At 37.1% G+C, this 17,885-nt stretch overlaps 1 protein-coding gene across 34 annotated transcripts in view; it reads left to right on the forward strand.

The window, feature by feature from the left end:
• Window positions 1-13,177, forward strand: part of Nrxn1 (neurexin 1) — a 1,084,885-nt gene extending 1,071,708 nt beyond the window's left edge. For all 34 annotated transcript variants that reach the window (XM_051154322.1, XM_051154409.1, XM_051155231.1 and 31 more), the window contains one exon: window positions 12,443-13,177. In XM_051154322.1, coding sequence (XP_051010279.1) covers window positions 12,443-12,750 — 308 coding nt within the window. In that variant the 3' untranslated portion in view covers window positions 12,751-13,177. The remainder of the gene's footprint in view (window positions 1-12,442) is intronic.
• Window positions 13,178-17,885: the final 4,708 nt, after the last annotated feature.

The raw sequence follows: 17,885 nt of genomic DNA on the forward strand, positions 1-17,885 counted from the left end.
CGTACATAGAACACAGCAGAGAGCCTTGTTAGCAATAACTAGGGAAGGCAGCAGTTGTTTACTTAGTAAAATAGGAAAATAAATTCAGGTTTTACACTGAATCAGGCATGATTGGAGCTGCATTGAGCATCAGATGATGATTACACAGTATTAGAAATATCTACTATAGATGCTATTTGGGAAGAAGTTAAGAGGCTTTTGCTAATATTGTATATTTATGTAATGGGGAAATAGCCCATGGGCTTTTTCAAAATTCTGCCTTTACTTATAAAAATCATGTAAAACAAAAAGTTAGCTGTGCACTTCTGTCAGGGAGCTGAGAGAAGTGGCACAATATGCACATAGCCATGTAGGAGTGCTGCCATCCATAGTGTCTCATGCTCCATGTGTACTCATGGTGTCCTGTATCTACCTATAACCAGGTTTTTAACACATTCCTGGACCCAGGCCTGGGTGTTTGTAGAAGATATATGATGATTTCTTAGTCCTTGGATTTCTGGGTATTGTAGGAAGAGAAACTGTTTTGTTATGAAGAAGCAAACAAGAAATCAATAATACAGAGTACTAGCTATGTCTTATTACATAAGTCCTCTTATTTTTTACTTTTGAAATGTAATCCATTTTGATGGAAGTCATATTTAAACACTCCAGGATTCTTAGCTGGCGTGCTCAGCTGCCACTTGTGTGGCTTCTCTTCTCTTTGATCATTAAGGAAGTTTAGTTTTCTTAAACTTAAACTTAAGATGAGGGCCTGCTTAGCACCTGCATCCCAGCTGAGACAGGTCTGAGAAGGATGCTTAAGACTCCTAGAACTGCTCTGCAGGATTGAGAAACAGGGTGCATGGTGTGTATCAATGGTTTATTCAGTGTTCTAGATGTCACATGCTGTGGCAGTAAAAGTGGAGGCCAAGTGATTAAATGAGCACTGCTATTTTGCCTAACTTTGAATAAGTGAATGCCTTCAGCCACTAAAATTAAACAGTGTACTGTTAGGAAGTTTGGAAAAAGCAGTATGATGTTTGCATTAATGAATATTGATCCTAATTCTTCCAATTTTTCTCTTTCCTGTTAGGTAGTACGGGAAGTAGAGGTGTTGGATAAATAGAGGCAAAAATATACCATGCTAAAAAGCTTCATTTACTATTAGCGAGTTTGTGTGCATATGTGTGTATAATGCATGTGTGGACATGTGCACACCACAGCTCACATATAGAAGTCAAAGGACATCTTTGTGTACTTGGTTCTTTCTTTCCCTGTCTATGGGTTCATGGTTTCTAGGGATTAAAGTTGGACCATTGGGCTTGCATGCTAAGCACATTTTCCACTGAACTATCCTGCAAGCCCTTAAATCATATTCCAAAGCTCCCAGGGTTTGTAATCCCAGTAATCAAGAGTTTGGAGCAAAAAGATCATGACTTCCAGGGAATTTCAAACTATTTAGTGAGTTCCAGGTGAGGTGGAGCCTTCATGTTACATACATGCATATACAGGCACACATGCACACACACAAACACATACATTGACAAACACAAACACATACATGCTCACGGTGAGGTTCTCTCAGAAGAGTATGGAAATCTATAATATTAGTGCCAGTTCTTTGTCCACTTGTTTAATTCCTTCCCTCAAAACTTTGAAATGAAAAATCGTTCATACTTGCTTAATGGTCACATTCACCCTACTTCATTCCTAAACATTGACCAACTTGTAATAATTCCTTCCCATAATCCATTAGAAATGTGCATTGTTTTCAGGAGGAATGTCAATCTTCAGTCTAAGTTAAAAGGTAGAGAAACTGCTAAGAAATGGAGAAGTGGGAAATGACCATCGAAGAAAATATCATCTAGTCTGAAAGAGTGAAATCTTATAGAAATGGAACACTTCAGTCAAATTTCTTCACCCTGGAAAGTCTGCACTACACCAAATGATACATACTGGAGCCCATTTATTTATTTTAAATTTTATAAGTGTTCCCGGATTACATCCTCTAATTCTTGGAAAAGTCATTGTGAGCACTATTGACCTCTTCTGACCCCCCACGACCCATGCGCACTCTTGGTATTCTTCTAATGGTTTGCTTGTTTTTCATCAATTGGTGCATGGTCCTTTGTATTTTAGAGGTATTTACTCTTGTTTTGTCATAGGTGCTAGAAATAATTTCTCTCTTTTCTTTTCACTTGTAGTTTTACCTTGTTAGTGATGCCCATCATACTTATCTTTTCACTTTCAGCTCATTCCACTATGATAAGCTTTATGTCCACATTCAAACAACTTCTCACTTTCTCAAACTCTCTCTTCTGCAGCCACTTGGAGCCAGTTCACTGTCTAAAGAGCAAAATCTTTCTTTCCTCCATATTATTCTACCTGCATTGTTGCTACTTCAAAATCATATATTCAATTATGCATATTTGTGTGTCTGTGAGGGGGTAGGGTGTGAGCACAAGAGTGCAGCCCACAGATGTTGGAAGGCAGCATAGGGTCCTCTGGAGCTGGAGTTGGGGGCAGGTGTGAGCCGCGAGAGCAGTGCATGCTCCAGTGCTCAGCACTGAGCAATCTCTCCAGCCCAAGTGCTGCTCCTTATTAGGAGATGCCTCTGGCCTTTTGTTTTGCTTTTGTTTGCTGGCTTGTTTTGTTTGTTTGTTTGTTTGTTTGTTTGTTTTGTGTTGTCTCATTTTTCATTTTAGATAGGGTCTCTCTATGACTGATCTGGAATTTGCTGTGCAACAACAGAGATTTTCCTGCAGGCTTTCTAAATTCTGAAATTAAAGAATGTATTACTTTTTTTTTTTATGACTCATGAACCTCTGTCCCATTCTGTATAGCACTTAGAGTTTTCTTTCACAACATTTCTCCCAGCTTTTATGTTATGTATGACTTAAGTCTTTTGTTGTGTATCTACTTGCTTTGCTATATATCATGGTCCGTGAGGGGAATACATCAAGTATCCTTGGCTACCTGCTGTCCAAACTTGTTCCTGGAACCTATGAGTATATAGTTATATAGTATATAACCTGTATGTATATAGTTATATAGGAACCTATATAACTATAAGTTTCTATATAACTATATAGCTATGCAAAGAAAAGGAAGGAAAATTCATAGAGAAAAAACTTCATCAAAGATGAGTAAATACTACTTATAAAGAAAGGGAAAAAATGAGCCTATCAGCAACAGTGAAGTAGAACTTTTGTTTACATTTGAGTACTTAGTAATAGCCACAGTGCTATGGCTGTACCTGTCTCAATAAATAAATGACAAAGTTGAGTAGGTACCTGTGAGTAAACCATCAGGGACAAATAGAAACTAAATCCGTTTTCACTTTAGCACACACCATGATACTTTAAAGAGTTTTTGAAGGCCTTAATGGCATTAATTGCCACCTGAAGATTCTTTAAGAGTTGCAGATGGTGACACTGTAAACATATAGTTTATAAATACAGTAGTCTGTAAATGCATTGACCATATGACTTCCCCTAGATAAGACAGAAAAGGTGTGTTTTGTGCACATTCATTACTAAATGTAAGAAAAGCCATAAGGGTTATAGAATCTCACTAGCCTTCTCTCACAAGAAGCCAACTGAGGCAGCACCTGACATTTGCTGAGACTCTTCTAATGGCAAGCCATGAGCTCTGTGTCTAGCATCTTCATTCATATAAGCCTGGTGTTCAAGAAAAGGTAGTAATCCTATTAATATCAGAATGGTGTCCCCTGGACCTTCCTTTAAGCACAGGCTTTGACAGTTTGGAAAGCATCAGAGGAGAAGAAGAGATATACCATAGCTAATCTGATTGTAGTGTTGTGTTGGTCCCTCATTCTTACTGAGTCTCCAAGTCACTGAGGAACATGAACATCATCCAGCATCTTCTTCCCTCCTGTTCACCCATCAGACAAACAAGAGGTATTTGAAACAAAGAACAGCTATAATTTCTCAGGAAATGACAGCATAGGTTGAAATTCAAACATGCCGTGTGCCTTTGCTCCTGCAAATGTGGTGTCCAAGCATGCCTTCTTCCGAGTGATCACATCATAATAACTTATTTTGGCTTATGCTATAGCAAAGGACAAAAATGAGAAAAATAATAGCCTTTACTGTTGTTATTAGATATAGGAGAGAAAAAAATTGTACTAATCTCAATTGGCAAACACCCCAGGATCCTACAGTTCCAATTTTCTTTTCACAGTATTAATGAAACTGGGTATGGGAAAAGTCAAATCTTCTCCATAAACCTGAAACCATTTTCAAGGCTTGTATCAAATTATAATAACATCCATATCTAAAGCACAGTATGGAGATCCATTCCAGTGAATTTATTCTAGAGAGATGATTTTCCTAAATGGGGCAGAGATAGAAATCTGAATGTAATTACTTTAAGTTAGATCTATGACCAAACCAGAGAGTACTACTACAAGATACTTTACAAAAAATCCAGTCTATACATCTTTCCAACCATTTTTTAAGTATTATTGTAAGATAAGGTACCCAGCCAATAAGGCTAGTTAGCAGATGATATATGTGGAATAGTCTGGGGCTCTATGGTCCTGTATATGCACTTCTACTTCTGAAATATATAGCTGACATCCCAATGCTTTTATCATTGGTATGTTTGGCTCTCTATTATTTCTTGGTTCTGGCAGTTCTTACAGTTACCTTTCAGGTGCTGAATTTCCGTTGTCACCAGTGTCGATAGAAGCCCCATGCTTCATCCTTGATATGACAAGGTCATGCTTATGATGAGGCTATACACTAGGCATGTATATTGAGGAAATAAAGCCAGCCTAGAAAGCTGCCTGGAAACCACAATCTTTGCCTGAAAGAGAATTTGGGGAATAGCATAAATATAATGGGATTACAGTGGAGGAACTGCTCATTCAAGTGTATAAAATGGTTTCATAAAATGCAGTCTGAGTGATAAAAAGAGCAGGTGATGACATGTCGCTACCTTAGCAAACTCGTTATTGGAGATATAAAGTGCCCCTGTCCACTACCAAACAGAGCCTCAGTATAGGTCTTATGGATTGTGACCTTAAATACCATTTCTCTTCTGCATTTAAAAATTTTTTAAATAAAGATCAGGAGGCTTTGTGTGTGTGTGTGTGTGTGTGTGTGTGTGTGTGTGTGTGTGTGTGTGTGTTTCAATTGATTCTACTGCTATTGTGAACAAATCCATGTCCTTACAGAGCATGGCTTATACGCTACGATGGAACCTTTTAGGCTGTCTAGTTTCACTTTGTTTTTTATTTATTCTTTCAGATTTATACATATATATGGTGGTAAAGTACTAAACTGCCTTCTAAATACTTATCTTCACATGATAAATTAGTACAGGGTTTGCCCCTCATTGAAGAAGCTTCTCTTTCCAGCTCTGTTATTTTTTTAACATATATTTTGTAAATTGTGTGTACACAGGCAGGTGAGTGAAATATCCACAGAGACCAGAAGAGGGTGTTAAGACCTCAGGAACTGGAGTTACAGGCAGTTGTAACACACCTATCATGGGTGTTAGGAACTGAACACTTGCTTAAGAGCAATATGCACGCCTAAGCTCTGAGCACACCCCAACCCACCTGACACAACACACCCTTTTATTTTTTCAATAACACTATTTAGGGGCTAAAATGTGACTCTGTTCATTGAGTGATGGTTTAGCATGTAGGAAGGCCTGGGTTAATGAGCACTTCATAGATCAAATGTGATCTGCACGTGAATTATCTAAGACTGGAAGAGGTGCAGGCAGAAGGACCAGAAAGTCGGTGTTAGCCTTGGCCTACAACTATAGAGTTTGAGGCAAGATTGATAAACTTGAGGCTGTGCTTCGAAGACAAAAAAAAAACATGGGAGAGAGAGAGAGAGAGAGAGAGAGAGAGAGAGAGAGAGAGAGAGAGAGAGAGAGAGAGAGAGAGTTTCCAATCTCAGAAAGAGTAACCAAGAGGCCAAATATTTCCCATCTTCCCATTGTAACCTAACAGTTGTGGAAAAATGGAAAAGTTCATTTACTTTTCAAAAATTTGGCTTTTAAATTGCTTAGTTATGAACAGAATAATCTTGCAATGCAATTATGAATGTATGCTTTCAATTACCATATTCTAAAATGTAACTAGGTACAAACATGCGTGTGGAATACACAGGCTCTTTTAAAGCTCCATGCCTTAATGCACCTTTCATGTTGTTTTATATTGCCATATACATATGAATGTTTTGTAGTGTTTTGTTTCATTTTTTGTTTGTCTTTACTTTCTGGCTCTTGATGGCCTGCCACTTGCAATGTAGTTCAGGCTGGATACAAATTCATAGAGATCTACCGGTCTCTGACTCCATAATGCAGGGATTCAAAGTGTAACTCACCATACCAGGATAGAATATTTTAAGTAAGCAAGCCAATATCATTTGTTTTGGTAAAGCATATCATTTTAACCTGTAAATAAATTTAGGAAATAAAACGTTAAAAAGTAAATATAAAACACAAAGAACATTCTGGTGAAAGATTCATTCTTAAAATTTTAGACAACAAAGATGTTATGTTGTGCTTTGACCTTAGCAGTCTGGCAATATTTCTGCCATTTGCCTAGCACATTGCTTAATAAAACAAGAACCGCAAGAAGCAGAGCTCCTCACTGCGCTGATCTTAACAGCTTCCTTTTCCCCATGGGGAGGGACACACTAGACACATTGTTACAAGGGCATCCAACAGGACAAGTCAGGAGCTGGAAGAGAAGGGTACAAAAGACACACCAAGAAAGACACAAAGACAGTAAACATAAATATACATTAAATTTTAAAAAATATGACTTGAAAACTTTTAACTGGCAAGTACAGATATTATTTTGGCATAGCAAAATGTTGGAATTAGTCTTTTGGATTTTCTACCGCTACACCGACTCATCCTCTGACAAGAATGATGGAGAAATCCCTTAGCTGCCCTAATACTGGAAGGCATATGCTCATCTAAGGTGCCACAGTATTAATCCGACTATGGAAGGCATGGGTCTTCCTCAATCGCTGGACAAAAACAGACTATGTCAAACATTTCCAGATATTGTCTTAAGTCGAGACAAGAGAGAGAGAGAGAGACAGAGAGAGAAAGAGACAGAGAGAGAGGACAGAGACAGACAGAGAGAGAGAGAGAGAGAGAGAGAGAGAGAGAGAGAGAGAGAGAGAGAAGAGGGTGAGGAAGAGAGTGAGAGAAGGAGCGAGAAGGAAGGAAGGAGAAAGTAAAAGATGGAGGAATGGATGAGAATGAATTAAAAGCCAGCTTTTCTTCATCATTTTAGGTAACAGTCAGTACAGAAGCTTCCTTTTCCCAGCTTTGGCTAAGTATAAAAAGTAAATATGAAAGAAAAGAACTGACTGTAAGGTCAGGACCCTGGTAAAAGGCTTGCTGTTCTTGTCAGTGCCATCGACAGCCACAGAATCATTTAGATTACATTCCCAGCCAAAGTCCAGTGCCTTCTTATTACTATCAAAATAGACATACTCTTTGCTTATAACATTAGATGATGCGTTTTTCATTTAATTCCAGCTGACTCTGTGAAGTAATGACATAATGCTACATGTCTTTCTATAGAGTAGAGACAATCGCAAGTTCTTGGGGAAAACTGGGCAATATAATAATATGTTGGTATTTTTGGTTGTGAGCCTAGCCTTTAACAGCTGAGCCATCTCTCCAGGCATCCTATTGGGACTCTAAATGAGAGACGCATGGGAGAATAGCAAAATAAAAGGATACAGAGGGTCCTAGAAATCTACAAGTAGAACAATACGATAGGCAGATTTGGGCCCAGGGGTCCCTCTCAAACTAAGGCACCAGCCAAGGACAATACAGGAGGTAAACTTTAAACCCCTTCCCAGATCTAGCCAATGGTCAGAATATTCTCCACAGTTGAGTGGAGAGTGTGATACGACTTTCTCACGTACTCTGGTGCCTCACATTTGACCATGTCCCCTGGAGGGGGAGACCTGGTGGCACTCAGAGGAAGGAGAGCAAGTAGCCAAGAAGAGACTTGATACCCTATGAGAATATATAGGGGGACGTAATCCCCGTCAGGAACAGTCATAGGGGAGGGGAATAATGGGAAAATGGCGGGGGGGGAGGAATGGGAGGATACAAGGGATGGGATAAACATTGAGATGTAACAAGAATAAATTAATAAAAAAATAATATGTTGGTATTGTGACTGTGCTTTTATACATTGTATAGGTATTGAATTCTTGATTTTAGGAGTCAAGCATAAGTGGTTAAGTTCTTGGGTGACTCACCTACTCATTTCCCCCTTTGTGGTCACTTAGCCTTGAAGTGAAATATGTATATAACCACTAAAGTTAAATGCATTTCCACTTCAGGTCATACCACATTACATCTGTTTCTTGGCTTCTTTTGTGACCATCACAAATTCTACGGCGTTTACCACTTACACACACCTTGTGTGCCACAGAGCCCAATGTGATGAACTGGCTTTAACAAGCTAACTTACCTTTCTATCAGAGTCCACTTTTTTTTTCTTTTCTTTTTTTTTTTTTTTTTCTTTTCTTTTTTTTTTTTGGTTTTTTCGAGACAGGATTTCTCTGTGTAGCCTTGGCTGTCCTAGACTCACTTTGTAGACCAGGCTGGCCTCGAACTCAGTGATCCGCCTACCTCTGCCTCCCGAGTGCTGGGATTAAAGGCATGCGCCACCATGCCCGGCTCCAGAGTCCACTTTCAACCATTCTAGACTCAAAGCTTGTTTGCATGGGTTATTTCTCCTCCTTTATTCTTGTTCTTTTTTTATATTATTACTATGATTATGATTATGATTCTCCTCTTCCTCATTATTATTAAATTTCAAGACAGGGTTTCTCTGGGCAGCCTTGTCTGTCCTGGAGATAGCTTTGTAGAAAAGGCTATCTCCCAAACTCCCAGAGATTACCTTGCCTCTGCCTCCCAAGTGCTGGGATCAAAGGAAAGGAAATGAATCAAAGAGAAATTCAGTTCACCAAAATGCTTTCACAGAGGCTCTCAAGTGCATTGCTGATCATTGTAACTTTTAGAAATGTATTTGTGTTTATTAGTATGGATTAATTATACATTTCTCTAATTTAAATTCTTTTCTTATATTGTCTGTCATAAGGGGTTAAAATATGGCTGCCCTTGTTCTACTCTATGTATTTTTAGAATACGTTGTATAAGTGGATACTTTAGCCTTACTGTCATTTATTTTCTACATTAAAATTAATATAAAATGTACTCAGAGATTTTCCAGTGAGCATCAGAATACAACATCAGTGATCATATTTTTAATTCATAAATGTACCAAAGTTATGTAGCCTGTTACTGTATATCTATTTGGAAGATATACAATATGTAGTGTGTGTCAACACATTAATAACCTAATAACAAAAGTTAAGGAATATTGTTAGCCTTCAGATTTGGAGCCTAAATGCATTGTTTAATCAAGTAGCTATGGAAACAGTTGTATAGTCTGAGCAGATCTATAATGATGCTCATATTAGTGCCTATTAAAAGTTTAATGTAAAAGGGCGATATGAGAAGATTTTCTTCACTGGGTTTTGATTTGAATTTTCATGAGAGAGTTTTATATGTTACTTTAAAATTATGATATTTAGAACCTCTTAAAATGGGTTAGGCGGAGACATTTTGAGCTCTCATGTGACTTAAGCATTTTGGTTGGTGTTGAGAATAGGAAAGTACATTTCTTAAACAGGATATGCTTATCCAATGCTTATAGAGCAGAGTTCCAGGTCTGCTCTTGGCTCTGTGATCTCCTTCTAGAGCAGCACACATCTGTTTGGAGCTCTACATGCAGTTGTTTAAAACCATGTCAGATAGATTTGAGAAAAATGAGATGTTAATATTCTAGTATTAAAATATCTAACATGAGTTCCTAATGGTAGACACACAGACACACAGACACACACACACACATGCACGCACGCACGCACTATTAGCATAGTGAATCTAAACCTTGAAGTCCATTAAAGCCATTAAAGTTGTAATATCATAAGCTAAATGGTTAGGATTCTAGGTTATTATCCCTTCATTTCCTTCTAAAAAACTGAGGTTATTGTGAAAATGTGATTGACTATTCCTTCGTCAGGTGCAGAAAAAAAATGATTTAGGTAACATTTAAATACAATTGCCTTTTCAGCTCTTGAAACACAGTGACAAAGGAACAGTGTGCCAAAGGCACACACAGAAAGTTGTCATTTATGGAAAGTAGACAGCTGAGCTAATTGGCACACTTTGGCAAAGATGAATGTATTTAAAGAGAAAGTGCCGCCTTTGGTTTGTCTGGTACTGACAGAGTTACTGCAGCAGGCTTTTGAGGGGAAATTAATTTCCTGTAATCAAATACTGCAGATTATAGTCTTTGTACCTTTCCACCTTGGCCACAAAAACAACTCGTAGGCTTTTTAGACAGCATTACAAGTACTTTTGTAAAACAAGTGGTGACATAATCGGCACAGAAGGGTTCCACCTGCTGCATGCTACAGACGCAGAATGTAGCTCCTTGTTGCTTTAGACCAAGACCCTTAGCATTATAAGCAACTACATTGATGAGGACTTCTTTGATGAAGAAAAAGAAACCAACAGCCAAAAAAAGCAACCTATAAATATTCAGAAGAAACAGTGATATTTTAAAATGGAATTTTCTTCTTTCAAATTTTTACTACGTTTTACTTGTGTGTGTGAATGCCTGAACACTCACGTATGTGACAGTGAATTTATGGAGGTCAGAGGACAACTTACAAGAGCGAGTTTTCTCATTCTATCATGTGTGGTCTGGGAATTGGATGCAGGTTGCCAGACTTAGCTGCATATGACTTTATCTTGATGTCTTGACCACCTTTAAAGTGGATTTTCAAAGCAGCATAGAGTTTTATGCATTGGTAAATGTTTCCAAGTAATTAACATGTACCTTCATAGAAACATGCACATTCAAAAATGTATGTACCTAAATGCATTCAATATTTTTATGGAACCTTGAGATTGCTTAAAGGCAGTGTGCATATTTCTGAAACTTACAGCCTTCTTAACCCACTACAACAGAAAAGAATATTCCCCTGTAGAATAAGATAAGATAAACAATGGCAAATCAAAGAAAGGAAACAAAAAGTATAGAGAAAATGGTCCAGAGTCAAGGACTACTAAGCCATGTTTTCCTAGCTTCTGCTCTTTGAAGTCAGAAAACAGAACATTCTCACATCCTTACCTACTACATCCCAGGGGCTTTCTTTGTGTTCTGTGGGGAACCCCAGCATCTCCCTAGGCCTTGGAGAAGACACCAGATACCTGATAACCCATCCCTTGTACCCAAGGGAGGACTTGGCCTCTACTTAGAGAAATTCTGGTAAGGATTTTGTAGTTAACTCACCAGGCAAGTGATGCATTATTGCCTCTTTTATTACCATTAGTTACGTTCTGAGTTTTGTCTCCAAACCAACATAGAAGGTATTTTTAGGGGTTGGGGATTTAGCTCAGTGGTAGAGCCCTTGCTTAGCAAGTGCAAGGCCCTGGAAGGTATTTTTAACTGAGAAAGATTACATCCCTACATCCTTCTCCAAAGCTGCTAAGTGCTGGTATTTATTACAGGCATGCACCACCACACACAATTAATAAGTTTAGTTGGAGGAGCCAATGTACACATAAATGTATATTTATTAGACAAATTACTTCAACAGTAAAGGAAAAGAGTTTTGTTCTCATTTACAATCACATATCTAAATTTATATCTTATAATTTTATAAGGCAGGCAATGAGGGCTGGAACGCTGCTCTGTGCTCTGTGTTTTTGTAAAGAATCTGAGTTTGTTTCTTAGCTCTTCGGTCAGGTGTTACACAACTCCAGCTCTGTGGAATCCAATGTTTCTGGTTGCTATTGTCACCAGCACTGTGTGGTTACCCACACACAGATACATACACATAATTAAAAATTAAATTGAAGAAACATACAATTGGACTATTGAAACTGTCTGGTTTATTTTAATTTTTGGTATTGTGTGCATCACAGAGTGGAATGAATTTTAACAAAGTTCCTTGCTTAGCTGCCCTGGTCAGTTTACAGTTAGCACTAAGTATTTAAAAGCCACGTCAATTTTATTTTCAGGATGAATTTCTCCAATATGACAGGGTACTGATATTTTGATTCTATCTTACACGTTAGGTTTTTGATGTCTTATCTGATATGAAGGTACTCCTGTGAAACTCATTGGATCTGTGGTTTTAACTAAATTCTTCTTTAGAATGGAAAGGTACATTGCAATAACTGTATTCCTTTGAGTCACTAGTTGTAGTGGCCATCAGAGGAAGAATGCTTTATTTAGTGATGTCACACTTTCCTCGAAGGAGTGGAAGCTTTGAAATAGGCTCTGAAATAGATGCATAATTTAGCATGTTTGCTGGACTTCAGGAAACTCATAATGACTTTGTTCTCATCCTGTTTCCTACAGCCAACCCCACCAGAGTCGGAGGCCGTGAACCATACCCTGGCTCCGCAGAGGTGATCCGGGAGTCCAGCAGCACCACGGGCATGGTGGTGGGCATTGTCGCAGCTGCTGCTCTGTGCATCCTCATCCTCCTCTATGCCATGTACAAATACAGAAACCGGGATGAAGGGTCGTACCACGTGGATGAGAGTCGAAACTACATCAGTAACTCAGCACAGTCCAACGGGGCCGTGGTCAAGGAGAAACAGCCCAGCAGTGCGAAAAGCGCCAACAAAAACAAGAAAAACAAGGATAAGGAGTATTACGTCTGATCTCAAGATTCGAAAAAGACACTTGTATAGAAATAGTCTTCATTTTATCTGAGACATAATATAAACTTATTTACTTTCCTTTTTATGAAGCACATACAAAAGAAGACAGGGAATGCAATCAGGAGGGAAAACTCTTTTTAAAAAACAAACAAGTATCTCATGCTCTTGTTTCTCAAAAAACGTAAATTAAAAAGATGAAAGAGAGAAGAAAGGAAGGAAAAATACTAGAACAGAAAAAAAAAAAACAAAAAACAAAAAAACAAAACAAAACAAAACAAAAAAACAGGGGCCAATAATTCCCTAACATCCGCAGTGTTTTCATTTACTCTGCCTGTCTTTATGTTGCTGGAACATTCTAAAAGACGGTGAGGACCGCACGCATTCATAAAGCAAAGGAGTATTACATCGAGGCACAGCACAAAACCAACACACAACACAACACACACAAAGAAGCTACCTATGATCCTGGATTCAGCCAAAGTGCTAGCGCTTTCCCGAGGAGCCAGTCGGTTGGAACGCCAGAGAAGAACATCTGTCTGTGGGACCATCTGCAGCTCATGAGGAGGTGGCCAGCTGCTGCAACGGGAGCAGGGGTTGAAACTTGCATATGAGACAAAGTGCTGGCTTTTTTGAAGACTTGTGTAGGAAGGCATTCAAAAAGCCCCTTTCTGTTTGTGAGAGAATTAAAAAAAAAATAGTATGGAGGCCTTATTTTCAACAATGTGAAATATAAGGCACATTTTCACACTAAGATTTCAAAACAAAAATGAGAGGGCATAGATGCAATCATTGGGAAATTTCCATGCACGCTTACTATGTTATTACATATGTTTATATAAAACCCATCTCTGTGTGCTTTCTGGACTGTGACAAGTGACGTTTTATAGCCTGTTGTATAGAAAATGCAAAATATATCTCTGCTCTTCAGCCATTTTTGGTAAATTCAATGTTATAAGTGTTGCTAAGTATAGGGAGTTTTATGACATCGGAGCAACAATTATTTCGGACAGATTTTTTTTTTTTTTTTTTTTTTTTTTGCCACCATTATAAATTGCCACAATTACTTACTTTTTTAAACAAAAATTACAGTGTAGTGTTTATTCTAAGAAAGATATGTATGAATGTACATAAAAGACTCAGCTACTTCTTTTCTTATGTGTAGCCTTCATTCTGCTGCATTATTAAGTTTTAGGATTCGTATGAGAGGTGTGAATTAGAAAGTGAAATATATACCTAAGTATCATATAATCCTTTATTTCCCCAATTACTCATATTTCTATATATGTTACACACACACACACACACACACACACACACACACACACACACCACACACATACATACAGCCATCTGATATGATGGAACACTGAAACACACAAATACTGACAAATGAAAAGCGTGTAGGAAGACAGTTGTGCCAAGGTATTATGACAAATGGGTGATTTGCTTCATGAGATCCTGATTCCAGGAGACCTCAAATTCTTAGTCCTAGTGAAGGGAACCCTTTTTTTTAATGAACTAGAATATCACCGTACACTGCTGCATAAATATGCATCACTCTACAGGCACGTTACAGAAACAATGTTGGTGAACTCTGGCTGCTTCAAAGGAAAACATTTTTCCCATAAAATAATATAGATCCTCTGAACATGATGTGCGTGATCAAGTTTTATGGAAAGTAAACATTTTCTCAACTAAAAAAGTATTCTCAATAATTTTTGATTCTGTATTACTACCCATTAAAATCATTCTATATTTGTTTACTATTGACTAAATTTTACATCTATATCACTAACATAGTTTAGTTTAACATTTGTGTAGTAGCGAAGTATAGATTATACAACACTTGTTTTGCATATTGTTTCAATGATGTTCATAGCAATAAATTATCATTGTGAGAAGATAATGCTGAGGTTGCAGGGTGATACTTCTGTAAAAATTGGTCACATGACACAAGCATCTTCTAAAAGAATGATGCCAGGTTTCATAAAAGAGAAGGATACCATTATAATCAGCTTTAATCAGCAAGGCAAAAAAAAAAAATACAAAACAACTTTTGTGATACTTCAGTTGATAAAAAATATGCCAAGATGTGGCCTGGATTTCAGATATATAACAGTACCTTAGAAATGCATATATATCAAAGCAAATCACAATGATCTACAGCTGCCAAGTAATTGTATAAGAAGTCTTAAAGGCTTTTCATCACTCAGAAAATAGAGGCATAAAATTAAATTTTAATACCCATTACTTCTGTTTCAAGTCTTCATATATTTTTAATTTGCCAGGTTAAAAGAACTCACAAGTCTTTCCCCCTACCCTTCTCATTCAGTCTTACTCAGGGAAAGCCAGAGAAATAAAAAGGAACATAAAACCACTAACTTAGAGCTTAAACATAATATATACATATATGTATATATATGTATATATATATGTGTGTGTGTTTTGCTTTTCCATTGTACCTATTTAATCAAACTAGTTTCATCTGGAAGGATTCTAAAAGATGATGGAAAACCAAATTGAATTGCAGTGTTTTACAGTGGTCTATCTGGGAGGCTTGCTATTTGTAATTGACTTCAGTGTTTCTTCCCAGCATGAATTTCAAAATTCCCCCATTAATAAAAACTGATAGTGCTGGTAAAAATACATCTAATTTTATTGACCTACTCAAAACCTAGCAGGCTCCCCTCTCCCTGAATGGAGAAGGAAAAGAGAGGACTATGAATTTTTGAAGGAAAAAGACTTGAATAAAACCCAAGTATCTTCATACTAAACATATCAGGGTCCATGTGTCACTTGCAACTCACAGGGGACTTCACACTACCTGGCATAAACTGATACATCTCTCGATTGTAACTTTTCTGATTGAGTATGCTTCTTTTTTATCCATGTAATGTGTTGCCTTTAAAAAACAAAAACAAAAACAAAAAACGATGACTACAGTAAAGTGTGAGGTGGTTCATCCCTAAGAAGTCAAAGAAAGGCCACTTTACTCATACCCTTCTAGTGCTTCGAGTGACTGGGTGTCTAAGGGGTTTGTTTTGTTTTGTTTCTCTGTTGCAAGGCCAATTTATCCATTATTGGAAATGCTAAGCAAGTGGAACTTACTGTTTTGTTAATAAAATATTTCTTAATACATCTGTGGCTTATTGACTTTAATAATTGCATGCGACACCGTTTTGGTACTCTATCTGAAAGGAAACCTTGTCTTGTCCCCCAGACAAGCAGGTAAAGGATGATGAAGCATGCTTTCCAGCACTTTACTCCTCACTAAGCACCCTTGCCTTCTTACACTTAAGATGTAGGCATCCATGTAGATCTCCTATAAGAGAGAAACAGAACCAGCGGAGAAAGATACAAACGTATGCTGATGTCAGAAATCCACTCTCTCTCTAAGTTGCAGTGGAACTGAAGCTTCATACACCTGTAGTTGACTACGGAATGTCTCAGTATCTATGATTTTCCTAATTTCCTCTCTTCTCATCTGTACTAAGGATAATGTCAGAGAAATAAAGACATAATAATTATATGAACTAATGTTTCTTGTACAAATAAATGCACACAAAAGATGACTGCTATAATATCATCATCTTTTGCAGGAATTAAGACTTTGAGAAAACATAAAATCATTTGTTAAGATTATTATTTGGAAAGTAATAACAAATTTACCAAATCTGACACAAAAATGAACATTTCTATGCAAAGGTTATGTTTATTTTTTCATAACACAAAGCTTCTTTGTGGCAACCATTTGGCCCACCACTAACTTTCAATCCAATAGACAGTAATTATTTTAATTCCTTGAGTTTTTTGAAGTAACTGTCCAGTAATAAAATTCTGAGACTTTTGCTTTCATTTCATAGCAATGCATTTCAGCATTAATGATATATATATATAAGTAGCTATTAATATATTGTTATAGAACTATGTATTGTTTCTTTCTTAATATTAATCCATGAGTTTGACATGTATAGGAGAAACAACTCACATTTCCTTAAGGTTTAAATTAAAGGCTATGAAATTTAGCTTACTTTTAAAATGTAAGACATTACAAAGGTTGTGGCTGTACAAATACTAGAATCAGTACACAGGCAAGGCTATTTTTATTTGAATTGCTGTGGTAAAATAGCTGGACAAAGAAACTTGGATGCAAAGGGTCTTACTCAGTTTCCCATCAGGGTTACAGTCCATCAGGGAAAAGTCAAGGCAAAAATTCAAGTAGCTAGTCACATCAAATCCAGTCAGGAGCAATGAGAAACACATGCAGATTTTTTTTTTTTTTTTTTTTTTTTTTTTTTTTTGCTTGCTTGCTTTCTCTTTTCACACACAGTTCAACATTTCCTAACTGAGGAATAGTGATACCCACAGTGGGTTGAGTTAATGAACAGTCAAGATAATCTCCTACAGAGTAGGCCATAAGTCAACTGAATCTAGGTAATTGCTTTTTGAGATTCTTTTCCCAAGTAACACTAGGTTGTAACAAGTGACAGTGAAAGCTAACCAGTAATTAAACCGAGGATTCTTGGATTATTGACCTGTGAGGAACCTAGTACTCAATCACAGGCACCAAGGGCTACAACTACACGTGTGAAAAATAAATCATATTTTTAATTATGTGCATATATAACACAGATGAATATATTACTGGGGAAAGTAATATATACATTAAAGTCTATCAAGTTATCAAAGGACTCTGAAACTACAAAAAAAAAAACAAAAAACAAAAAACAAAAAGAAAAACACTGAAACAGACATTGGATATAAACAAAACTGTTATAAAATATGCAGAAGATAATTGTTTCAGGGAGTTTTAGGAAAACAGTAGAGCGATTTCATGACCTAACTTTTATAATACCATTCTGTTGTGCATATGAAGTATTATTCTCAATAACTAGACATTCAGTCATGTCACTTCTGTGGAAATTAACCTTGCTTCATTATTTACAAGGTGAATCTTCAAATATTTACTCAACACTAGTATATGCATTCTCTCTCATCCCATACATATCCTGCTTTAAGAGCAAACACATATTCATTTAGAGATAAACCTTCCCAAGGATTGGAACATTTAAGTTAGCAACTTGAAGATGGGGTACATATATCAAACATTTAGCAAGCTCCTATCCAAGTAAAGC

This window comes from Acomys russatus, chromosome 1 (assembly GCF_903995435.1).
Source record: "Acomys russatus chromosome 1, mAcoRus1.1, whole genome shotgun sequence".
Lineage (NCBI taxonomy): Eukaryota > Metazoa > Chordata > Mammalia > Rodentia > Muridae > Acomys > Acomys russatus.